A 12,396-nucleotide genomic window follows, 5' to 3' on the forward strand; every position below is an offset into this window, starting at 1 on the left:
ATGCCCAACCATAACCACTCTGAGGAATAGGCATTAGCCAGTTTATGGATAAGATGCCTCAACGTGCTTTTTCCAGAGGTTTCTGGATTAGAAGAGGAAGATAACAGAGGTAGAATGTTACTCACCTGTTAATGTTATCATTGTGGTGGCCATGAAAGAAAAACCAACTAACCAACCAACCACAACAGAAAATACAGAGGGAGGAAAGCTGTACCTTAGCTGCTGGTTCAGGTCCACTGGGGCAAAGCTCACATCACAGGAGCCAGGAGGCCAACAGGGGTGGGCTTTGTCGTTTTGTTGCTTTTACAACTATGTGGACACGGCAGCTATGGGATGCTGCCTCACACTCAGAGCAGGTCTTCCCTGAAACTTCCTTACATATACAACTACATATGTGCTTTCTGACCCTCTAGGTCTTTTCTATACAGTTAAGATATACAGATACAACAACATAGCCTAAGAGGGGAGTCGTATGAGAAATCCCCAAGAAAACAAGACAAGGTCTTGTGACCTCAGTTCCCACAAAACACAATTGTTCTTGGAATTTATTTCCTGTTCGTCCCAGGTGTGGTGGATAGGAGTGACTTTACTTCAGCGGGTGTTACTCACATGCCTCTATGGAAAGACATCTTTTTGCCATGTATAGCTTGTTCTTACGGTTGTACACTTTACTTGGGTGACTCTTCTTAATCCTCAGAGCATAAACTGTCAGATGCTCTGAATAAAACTGGCTACTGCATGAGACTTTAGTTTTATGGCCTGCTCACCTAGGTTCACCTGCCAACTAGAGCAGCCACCACCAAAAGCTACCTGAAGGGCTGACAATGTTTTTTAAAGATAATTTACCCTAGTCTGTATGAAACTAAGAAAAACAAATGGGAACTGAGACTGGAGGTAGCTCAGTGGTTAAGAGCACTTGCTACTTGTAAGAGGGTCTGATTTAGTCCCCAGCACCCACACCAAGTAGCTCACAAATACTTATAACTCCAGCCCCACTAGACCCAACACCCTCTTCTGGACTCCAAGGGCACATGCACTCCATATACACATACAGACACACATAATGCACACATAATTTAAATTAAAACACACCTCTTTTTACTGAAGATAAAGAAAACTGGTGCATTTCTCACAAAGCTAAATTTGTTTCACTTAAAGTTCTATCTTCCCTTCGGAAATGGTGCCCCTCTTACTTCCCACTGGTGTCCATGGCCCTTGGTTTATGAAATGGTTATGACAGATCAAGCTGCATTTAATAAAATTCAAGTTGGCCACTCTGTATCTGTCTTCCTCATCTACACAGTCTAGGTGGCTTAAGTTTCGACGCCACAGCAATGGCATTCAGGGTAGGAACCGGCCTCAGGATGGCACACAGACCCCTGGCCATCTTCTTCACATGCCCGGCTCCAACAACAGCAAGTTGCCTGTCAAACCAAACGCATCATGCCTATATTACAACTTCCTTTGCTAGCATCCTGCCCCACCCCCCCAAATCTCCATCTCATTCTTCAGTACTGGGGTGCCCATGGCTTGGCCTTGCTATCCTCCTTCCTCAGTCTCCAGATGCTACTATTTATTTATTTTTATTTAAGTAATTTATTCAGATTACATCTCAATTGTTATCCCCTCACTTGTATCTCCCCCTCCCCATCCTATTCTTCTCCCCTAGGCCTGTGACAGAAGGGGACCTCCTCCCCCACCATATGATGGCAGCCTATCAGGTCTCATCCTGGTAGCCTGCTTACTCCTCCAACAGGGGACAGGACAACTGGCTCTGGTGCCTGTTTCAGGTTTTCTCCAGTGCTTTCATTTCTGAATTACTCCCTACAGCAGCTACTGACCAGGCACAGTTTCCGAATCACAGACACAAACCTAACTCCAGCTTTGTTAACAGCAATGAAGGAGGCAGCAGCAGGAGGGGGTGCAGCAAGGGGGGTGGAGTGGTGACTGCTCTAAGTCAGCACAGGGTGGAGTTTTCCTGTGTCCAGACACTGACCCAATTACAGGAAACCTGAAACCTCAGGCCCACTCCTCAGGGGCTGCCTCGTGAAGATAATAAAACAACAAACAACATGCAGAAATGTGCTCTGAGAATTCCAAACAGTGACTAACAGCTGTTATTACCTCATGCACCAGTGTCAACCTATCTTTATCAGCCACAGATGACAGATCCTCAGATAGGCTCCTGCTCAGGAGTGGCCTCGGATCGGATCGCTGTTTGCTATCACACTTGCGGCTTAAGCTGCATCTCAGTAACAGAAGGCAGGTAGCCTGAAGGGCTCCTTCCAGCCTCCAACACAGACAGTGGACTTCCAGATTACTTCCCCCAACTCCCGATATTTAGAAAGCAGCCCTTGAATTCAACAACTTAAGGCAAATATTGTTACCAAACCCTCAAATGAAAGGCTCTTTGGAACATGCATTATTTAACACTCCCACCCAGGTATTGATTTCCTAAACAGCCAGGAACCCTAACAAGAGGCAAATACGAGGTAAGAAAAAGTTCCACCACTTTGCCCCTTAAACTATCAACATGAACAATTAACGAGATATAGCATCTTCCTGAAGGACCATTTTCACCAAAAGAAAACTTCTGTTCGGTCTCAGCTAAGCCAGGCTTAGTTGAAGGAGATCTCAGGCCAGCAAGATGGCTCAGTGAGTAAAGTCACTTGCTGCCAAGCCTAATGAGCAGAGCTCAGTCTTCGGACCCTATGGTGAAAGAGGAGAACCCACTCCCACAGGTCTGCCTCTGACCTCACATGCACACCCACCCACATATACAAATAAAGTAGCACGCACGCACATAGAGACACATGGCCTTTAGGATCCCTACAACATCAGTACAGTGCCAAAGTCCTTGAGAGGAGCTCAGTTCCCACAGTGGAAGCAAATGAACGCAGGTTACTTGACCAGTCACACTGGGTCATGTCTGTTTCAGCTGAAGGGTCTGGAAATGCCCTTCAGAGACAGGAGGTTAGGTCAGCCAGAAACACGAGCCCTAGGACAGCAGGACGGTGAACAGGTTGCCTCTAGATCATCAGCGGCACTCAGCGGTAAACACAAACCTACTTTCTGTGACATCCCCCCAACACTGCCTAAGCCTGGGCAAACCCACGGAAGACAGAGGCTAAGCAATAGGACTGTTTGAACAACGTGTGCTGGCTGGTTTCCCTAGTCAACTTTTGTCACCTTACAGACTGCCCTTCACCAGGGGGACACAGCGTGACTGGAGGGCAGTTCCGGTGCCCTGCGCTGTGCGCTCCTTCTAGCTGCAGCTGGGGAGACCCAGGCCCTCCCAGCCAGCAGACTCTGCCCAAAGGCAGCTGGAGCATACTAACAAACGCTTTGAGGTGGTTAAAATAGATTTATCCCCATAAACCACATCCCAGAGCATGAAGGAGCAGAGAAAAACTGAAAGCACATAAGGGCCTGCTGGGGACACCTGGCCAACCTTTGCTTCTGTGCCCTTCCTCCTAGTCTTTAAAGGACATCAACTTTGGCACTCTAATAATCTGCAGGCCTCAGCATCTCTCCTGCCTACCTACACATCACACTCGCAGCAGCAATTTCTTTACTTTCTACCCATGGCTGTGAGTCAACAACACAATTATAAAACATTCTGTGTTTTCTTCACCTCCCAATATGTCAGTAATAATTACACTTTCCAAATACAAGTGCCTACCTTTCCCAGTGGTCATGTTGTCAGTGATCCGGCACCAGATAAAAATGCTGTGCGTCCTGACAGCAGCTCAGCATCAGCAGACTCTCCTCCTACACCTCCCTCAGGAGAGCCAGCTCTGTGACAACTGCCACCTCATTCCAAAATAAAAGCCTAGGCTCTCGCCCTGAGCTCTTCACAACGGCCAGGGGAGGGGACTGCCTCTGTCTTTACTCAGATAATAAGAGTCTTCACAGCTTATTCGGTTTGCAAACCAACTCTTTGCTCCCTTAAGAAACACCCAATTCCCTAACTACCATACATCTTCAAACGAGAAGCAACCAACTGCACAGTCCCTGCAGCTTACCGAAGCCGCGAACAGTCTCCTCTAGGCTGCTGTGAGTGGGCTTCTGCTCAGCACAGACCAACACATTTGCCAGCATGATGGCACACTGTCCACCTATCTGTGAGTACAGCAACACCATCCTAAGACTGAACTCTCCAAGCCAGCGAGAGGCATAGCCTAATAAACAAGCAGCGACAGAGTGGGACCCAGAACCACAGCCTTTAATGCGGAGTGGACAACGGAGGTTGGCTGCCTAATAAAGGTTCGCCTTTAAATGAGGGCTTTGTCCTGGCCACAGCTGGCAACAGTTCAGCCCTTACCTAAGGTGCTCATCCATGGTGCTTTGTTTTCAGGTTCCCAGGAGTTCTCCCCTCCAACCAAGTGGAATTAGGTAACATTTTGCAGGTTATTTTCAACTTTAAAAAGGTAAGGAAGGCTGCATTTGGCAGCAAAGTGACCCTAGGTACATCTGAGTGTGTGACAAATAATAGTTAACTTAGTGTGTGGCTGTATCTCTAAATAATATTTTGTCCTGCCCTTTAGCTACAGATTATGGCATTTCCAGAGATTTGATTGACATGATGCTTTGTAGATTTCCTCATCAATATGTTAGTTTTTCATAGGAAACAACAGCATGTGAATTTTCTAACCAAATTATATCCATGGCCTCATGTCAATCAAACACAATTCAAGATCATTACATGCCTGTGGATAAAGCCCATAATTAATGCTCTTTCACTCTGAGAGCCCAACTCTCCTGTACGCGCAACACATCTGCTTGATAAATTTACGCAGAAAATAATTTGGTTTTTGAAAACCATGAAAGGGAAGACTGTAATTTGCGCTTCTGGGAGTTTGCTAATTATACGGAGATGGGAAAGGAAAAAGAAACATCTATACAACAACATATTTTTAACGCCCATATTTTTGCCAAAGCTGACAGCCTTTGGGTAGCCTAGCAACGAGGAGGAATCATATGAAGATGAAGATCCTACTTGAGACAGCAAGCACAGCCTACGCTGCTACTTGGCTATGCCTTTATTGCTGATTCCAGTCCCAATCACATTACACTCACAAAAGAATGAAACCCATTGGTTTCACAGAATATAATTTTAAGCATGTTAAGAAATACAACCCAAGATAAGCCTTATCTCTCCCTTAAAGGTATTACCCTTAACACTAGGTTTTATAAAAACGTGTTTATGATATTTTCAATGCCTGCATAATAATAATAATAATAATAATAATAATAATAATAATAATAATAATAATAACGACAACATGTGAGTAGAAGGGGGCTAGACAGGAAGAAGACAGGGCCAGTGGAGAAAGAGTAGAGTTCAATGGGGGTAAATGTGATCACAATGTACCAAATACATGTATGAAATTGTCCAAAAGTTAAATAATTAATCTTTTAACAAAAAGCTTGTCCAAGTTAGTACTAATTTAGAGCTTCAGTTTCTGAGTGAAAGTAGAATCATTGTTCATAAGTAACAAAACTGAAGAAAAAAAGATTAAACTTCATCAAAAATGTTAAATTTCATACACTAGGACATAAAGGGGACAGAACAGCTGGCAGATGGGATCTACAGATGAGTTACGTGCTAAGAGCCTTAGAATCCAGAAGTCTAAAAAGAGTCCGGACAGCTCAATCACAAAGACTTAAAATAGCACAGTTATTAAAAATGAGCAAAGAGCAAAGGGGCCGAGTGCTGCTTGCACACTCCTGATATCCCAGCACTCAAGAAGCAGAGGCAGGGGGATCTCTGTAACTTCTAGGCCAGCCTGGTCTACAGAGTGAGTTCCAGGACAGCCAGGACTACACAGAGAAACCCTGACTTGAAAAACAACAGGTAGAAGATAGACAGATAGACAGATAGACAGGTAGGTAGATAGATAGATAGATAGATATTTAAAATAATAAAAATGAGCAAATGGTTCAATGGTTGAACGGGACAATTTAAGTTCGATGCCAGGACTCACAGGGTACAATGAGAGAAGTGACTCACGGTACCACTGCCAGAGAGCTGACTCTACCATGGAGCACACACTTTTAGAGTGATAAACAAGGTCACTTTGTATCAGTAGCTGTCAGGGAAGAGACAGTGCAGTAGCTGTCACACAGACAAAGTACCCAACAAACTACTGGGTTCCAGCACAGTGACTCACTTGCTCAAGATAAGGCACACACCAGCTGTGTGATGACGGGTGACAGCTGCCAGCAGATCCCAGGTAGTGGGCAAATATGAGGCCGCTAACTGGAAATACCAATAGCTACTGTGAAATTCCTGCTGGCATGCTGTGTAAAAGAACTGGCATTATTTCTCACGTCTCTACCAAGAATGCTGAAACGAGGCCACTTGGCTGCTGTACAACTGTAACTGGTCCTCGGGTGTTAGTGTGGCCCTGCAGGTTACCACTGGGGACCTAAAGCCACTGCAACACTGGCAGGTAAAGAGTCTGCCAGCTCCCTTGAAAACCAAATGTAAATAAATTTGACACTGCATTTCAGTATGTCTGCATTACTGCCTGTCTACTGTTCTGTCAAATGATTTCAAACCTTCAGAAACAGAAGCTGGAGTAGTAACAGATAAAATCCTAATTCTGGATTCTTGCAGAAGCAGAGGTTGATACCTTGCTGCTTTAGCAGAGAAGGACTAACATTGTCAATAGCGTCCTGAATCCATGAAGCTACCTACAGCAGCCCCTGGACTGAAAAGGGAGCTTCTCCTCCTCCTAGGCCTGGGCAGGTTAAACTCTACATAAACAAAAACAGTGCTTTGGGAACAGATTAATGCATATTCCGATAACTAGAAATGTTTTTTTTTTTAAATCACAAGTGCAAATGTACTTTCTTTTCTTTTGTATTTATTTATTTGTGTACGGATATTTTGTCTGCATGTACATCTGCACACCAGAAGATGGCATCAGACAGGTGTGAGCTGCCATGTGGATGCTGGAAATTGAATGCAGGCCCTTCAGAAGAGCAGTGAATGCTCTTAACCACTAAGCCATCTCTGCAACCTGTAAATTTTCTTTCTTTCTCCCTCCTTCCCTCCCTCCCTCCTTCCCTCCCTTCCCTCCCTCCCTTTTCTTTTGTTTTTTCAAGACAGGGTTTCCCCCGGAAAGCTTTGGCTGTCCAGGACTCACTTTGTAGACCAGGCTGGCCTCGAACTCACAGAGGTCCGCCTGCCTCTGCCTCCCAAGTGATGGGATTAAAGGCGTGTCCCACCATGCCTGGCTTATGAATTTTCTTTCAAATGGTATTCTTTTTATGAGGAAGGAAGGAAGGAAGAAAAGAAGGAAGGAAGGAAGGAAGGAAGGAAGAAAAGAAGGAAGGAAGGAAGGAAAGAAGGAAGGAAGGAAGGGAGGAAGGAAGGGAGGAGGGAGGGAGGGAGGGAGGGAGGGAGGAGAGAGAGGCAGTCATTAGGGTGCAGCTCCATCTGGGCACTGAGCTAAGGGCGCTATCCATCATCTCACTAGTCTGCAAAGCCTCCCTCAGTGCTTCACTTTGCAGATGAGCAAACAGCAGACACTTCCAAGAATGTTCTTGCTTGCCCCAGGCTGCAAAACTAAAGAGTGACAAGAGAGGACACACAGAAAAGGTATTTACACATTTCAATCACCTGCTAAGCTGCTCCCTAACATAGCTACACTTCCTTTTGGGGGAGCATGTGCATTGACACTCCAGTCACCACTCACTGAACAGCACTTATCACGTCCTAACACTGACTACAGGCTGGAATAATTCCAAGTCAGGAATCAACGACACAGGTCACTGAAAAGACACTATTTTAGAGATGGCTGAGGCCATGCCTTGTGTGTGTGTGTGTGTGTGTGTGTGTGTGTGTGTGTGTGTGTGTGTATGAGAGAGAGAAACACAGAGACAGAGACAAGAGAGGGAGAGACAGAGTGAGCACGTGCTCCCTGCAATGTCTGCGCACTACAGTCATACAGTGCCTTCAGAAGCCACAAGAGGCCATCGGATCCCTGAAATTCGAGTCACGAACAGTTGTGAGCTGCCAAATGGGTTCATGGAATGGAACCTGGTTATTCAGGCAAAGCTCTCACCCCTTGGCTGTCTCTCCAGACTCCAATAAATTTTTTCTGTTCATTTTTTTAAAACTCATAATGTACAACTAACATTGTATTTAGTGGTAAAGAGTAAAGATGAACAAGGCAAAGCTGCCCAGCGTCGGCCTCTCAAGGGCCAGAATAACAAGCAAGCACCACGAGCTGTAAAGGAGTTTAAAGGAGGAAAGATCTGGTTCAGCCCTGGGTTTGGAAAGCACAGTGCACAGCTGGGTGGCTGACCTTGACCTGTGGTGAGAGCAAAGCATCATGGTAGGCAGAGCACAGTGAAGTAAAGATGGCGGCAAAGAAGCAGAGAGAGGGCCAACATGGCCAGGTACAACAAGGTGCACGCCCCAGTGACGCCCTTCCTTCAGTCAGGCCCAATCTCCTAGCTGCTACCACCTCCCAGCAGTGGCATCAAACTATGAATCTTCAGGGGATCAAGCGGGTCAGGAAGATAGAGATATGATCATCAGGCCGTTTCCCCAAAGCCTCATCCTGAACACCCAAGCTGACAACACATGAGCCACAATTCCCATATCACAGCTCTTCCCATAGCTACCACACAGCTCGCACTGGCAGGGAGTCTCGTGAGGGACTGAGGTGTGCTCAGTGGGAACAAAGGACAAAGAAGTCGAGGGACCACAGTGAAGACCCTACCCTCCTAAGGTAGCAAGTACTTTATAGTGAAACTGCTAAGAAGTGTCAAACGGGGGGGGGGGGGGAATGCATGCAGCGCAGGGAGTCTCTGGGAGCCCCTGACCACAGTGCTCTGGGTGGCCTCTAGTTTGGCAATCGGGATGGGTGAGGGGGCATTATATTGCTAGATCTTCATGTGCTATCCGAGTTCACTGAGAAGTTGTCTCCGGAAGCGAGGCCGGCACCTAAGTTCAGGCCCATGCATGCTTATGCCAAGTGTCTCCCAAGACCCCTTTGCTAGGGTTAGGCTGGTCCCACTGACAATGTGACAGGACATAAAGAGAATAGCGCAAGAGTCCAAAGTAAACCACTGCACCCCTGAAAACAGAAGGTAAGCTGTTTCCAGATCATGGCTTGCCCCACGATCCAGGAGTGCCTACAGTGGAGAAGAGGAGCCGGAAGCTCAGCTGTGGGAAGCTCAGCCACGGAGAGAAAGTTCTGTTGGGAACTGAAGTTGATGGCTTCCACTTCCCCAGCCAGTTTCTACAGGACATTGTGAGCACCTGATTTGATGATGTCATCCCATCTGTTCTTTCACTTGGAAGCCTCACCCAGGAGGACACTGTGCTCTGCCTGGGACTCTCTCTTTGTGAACTCCAGATGGCTGCCATGCTAGTAGGCTTCGGCTGGATGTTCTGAGGACCTGATCTGGTAATGTTTATCTATTACCTGCTATTTATTCTTTTACTTGGCTTGCTGTACAATTAATGAGCTCACTCATTAACAGCAGAAGATAGAGCTGTTATGGATCACTCTCTGTACATCAGAGGAAGAGGGCCAGAATGATACCAGGTGGCTAGGGTTTCAGGAAGAGGGAGGGAGGCCTAAGCACAGGTGCTCAAACGTTCCTAACTTAGCAGGTCAATGTGGCAGGAGCAGGGAGAACTTTCAGAAGAAGGTGATGCAGGCCACATCACCAGGCTGGCTCTGGGTGTGAGATGGGTGATTAGCATCACCTTACTTGCGTTCTAGCAGGATTACTCTGCATGCTAAATGAGCACAAGCTATGTACAAGGCGGAGAAGAGGAGCCACTCACAGGTGCCCCTGTTGCCAGGACAGGTGAGGAATCAGCAGGTGATGTATCACTGTGTCTGCACCAGCAGGTGGGTGGGTCGAGGAGCAGAACAAACCACCTGATGGATTCACTGCAGGGTCTAAAGGAGGAGATGACGCAAACCCAGCTTCTAAGACCTTGACAGCCTTACTGAAGCATCTAGATTCTGCTCAGAAATACCAAAGGCGCTGTTGCCCCAACACTGAGAAGCGCAGGAATGGACACTGTTTTCCCACTCACCATTTGCAGACTGTATCATATTTCCAGACTTTTGGACTTCATCGAATTTTGTAAAAATGACATTCAACCTGTTTGAAAACAAAAAATATACGTGGAATATCAATCATCACCGTTTATGATTCCCAAACACGATGAAGTCAGCTGCCCCGACACCTCAGTGTTATTTCTGTTGCTGTGATAAAACACCCTGTCAGAAGCAAGTGAGGGAGAAAGGGTCCGTATGGGCTCACATCCCAGGGGCAGTGGGGAGCCAAGTTGGCAGGAGTCAGCTTGGAGCAGCTGGTCACACCCACAAGTGGAGGAGAGAGAACGAAGGCTCACACTCGCAGAAAGCCCCAAACTCAGGGGGAGCCGTGCTGCCCACAGCGGATAGGTTTTCCCATTTCAGGCAACAGGATCAAGGCAATCCCCTCAGACATGTTCATAGACCAAGCCAATGTAGATAGGCTCTCCTTCAGATGCTCGGGTGATTCACAATTGTGTCAAGTTGACAATTAAAACTGACCATCAGCCCACGCCCAAAAATGACCAATGATAAAAACCACTTCGCAAGAACAGTAATTCCCTCAGTAACGGAAAATATCCAACAATAATTGGAAAACTAGAATGGATCCATCATGGGGTTAAGGACTCAGTCTAAAAGACTACAGTTGGGGTGAAGTACTAGCTCCGCAGGCCACAGTACCTGTTGTACAAGCATGAGGACCAAAGTTCAAATCCCCAGTACCAATGTTAAAAACTGTTTGTGGCCATGCACACAGCTGTAACCCCAACACTTGTGAGGGGTGGGAAACAGGAGGATGCTGGGTCTCACCGGCCTCCACCTACGTTCAGGTTCAGTGAGAGAACCTATCTCAAAGGAAATAAGGTTAAAATGATAGAGCGGGACACCTGTCATACACACACACACACACACACACACACACACACACACACACAATGGACAACATTTTAAAAATTTGTCTAAAGATGTTCTGTTTCTCCTGCTTATTTTGAAGCAGGCTGCCAGTTACTTTGGATAAAGCTTTTCATAATGCACTACTTTCACACTATAGGCTTTCCCTGACTTGTACTTAATTCCAAATGTTATAAATAACTCCTTCTAAAAACAAATGTTGTGACTGAGCATGCTTCGGCTTGAGAAGTCTACATGGCACTTCTAATAACAGAGTATCTCACCCTGGCATTTAAATGAAAGCAAAACTGCTGATGGGTCAAAACATTCCATCCTAGCTGACACCAAAACTAAGAAAGAAGACGCGTGATGTGACAGTACCTAAAGCAGAGGCGCAGAGGTGTCCCAGGCAAGCAGCTCTGCACTCTCTGCTGTGAGAAAGAGGCTCTGCGTCACACAGCTGCCACCGCGTCTGGGATCAGGCTAGTCGCTGGTGCTTTCTTGCCCTCCCATCCCACCTGTGAGGGCTAACCATGCCACACATAAGTCTTGTCCTAGCCAGAAAGGAGGCTCCCTGGAGGCTGAGATGGGAGCTCCGTGTTCTCTTGGTTAACAATGCACAGGGTCCCCTGGGAGAGGCACATCAGGCCACCCAAGAGCTGGCCATGTCTCTGGCGTCTCTCTGGAACGCTAGATATTTCACACATTCTGCCCTTAGTTGATTCGACTAGTTCATGCAACAAGAACTGAGTATCCATTACATGCCTCGCATAAAGCTAACTAGATGTTGGAATGGGAAGGTTGCCTCCCTCTGGAGTTTCAAATCTAGGCATTAGGCGAGCCAAGAAGACTACTGGCAAAACAGTATTTCTCCTCCCATCCCACAGGAGAAAGATCAAGAATCTTTTCAAAGCTCCCAGGGCCAGGCACACCTTCAGCATCCTCCCCAAATTTACTTCAGACCACCACTACCCACGAATCAAAGTGGAAACTGAAATACAAGTCCAACTGTCACCACGGGACCAGACATGAGTAATACCATCACCTACACTCCAATCCAGTGGTTACTAAAGATCCAGAAAGATGCCTTAATGTCAATTCTTAAGATGGTTCCATCACCTTCCCTTTTAAAACAACAAAGATCTTAGATGGTTGGGCGAGTCCATAAATAGGCTCTCTGCACAGGTTGCCAGGGTGCGCCCTGACTTGGGTACCACTTTATTGTGTCACAGCCACACCCTCTGCCATGACAGGAACATGCCAGCAAGTTTACAAGTTAGGGCAGAGGTCTCCCTCTCAGCTGGCTGTCTCTGATGTTTCTGGAAGAAGGTGAGTATTACTTACATTCTTGAGAGAGTCGCAGCTACAAATGGCACTTGTGAAAACAGCATTGTAGGATCTCTCCTAAAGGTGAGGTCTCTGCATTGTA

At 46.5% G+C, this 12,396-nt stretch overlaps 1 protein-coding gene across 6 annotated transcripts in view; it reads right to left on the reverse strand.

Annotated features, from left to right (window-relative positions):
* CLASP1 (cytoplasmic linker associated protein 1) overlaps nucleotides 1–12,396 on the reverse strand; it is a 220,730-nt gene that overhangs the window by 117,823 nt on the left and 90,511 nt on the right. For all 6 annotated transcript variants that reach the window (XM_084774619.1, XM_084774618.1, XM_084774616.1 and 3 more), the window contains exon 8: nucleotides 10,073–10,140. In XM_084774619.1, coding sequence (XP_084630745.1) covers nucleotides 10,073–10,140 — 68 coding nt within the window. The remainder of the gene's footprint in view (nucleotides 1–10,072; nucleotides 10,141–12,396) is intronic.

The sequence above is a fragment of the Acomys minous genome, assembly GCF_964271855.1.
Source record: "Acomys minous genome assembly, chromosome: 1".
NCBI lineage: Eukaryota > Metazoa > Chordata > Mammalia > Rodentia > Muridae > Acomys > Acomys minous.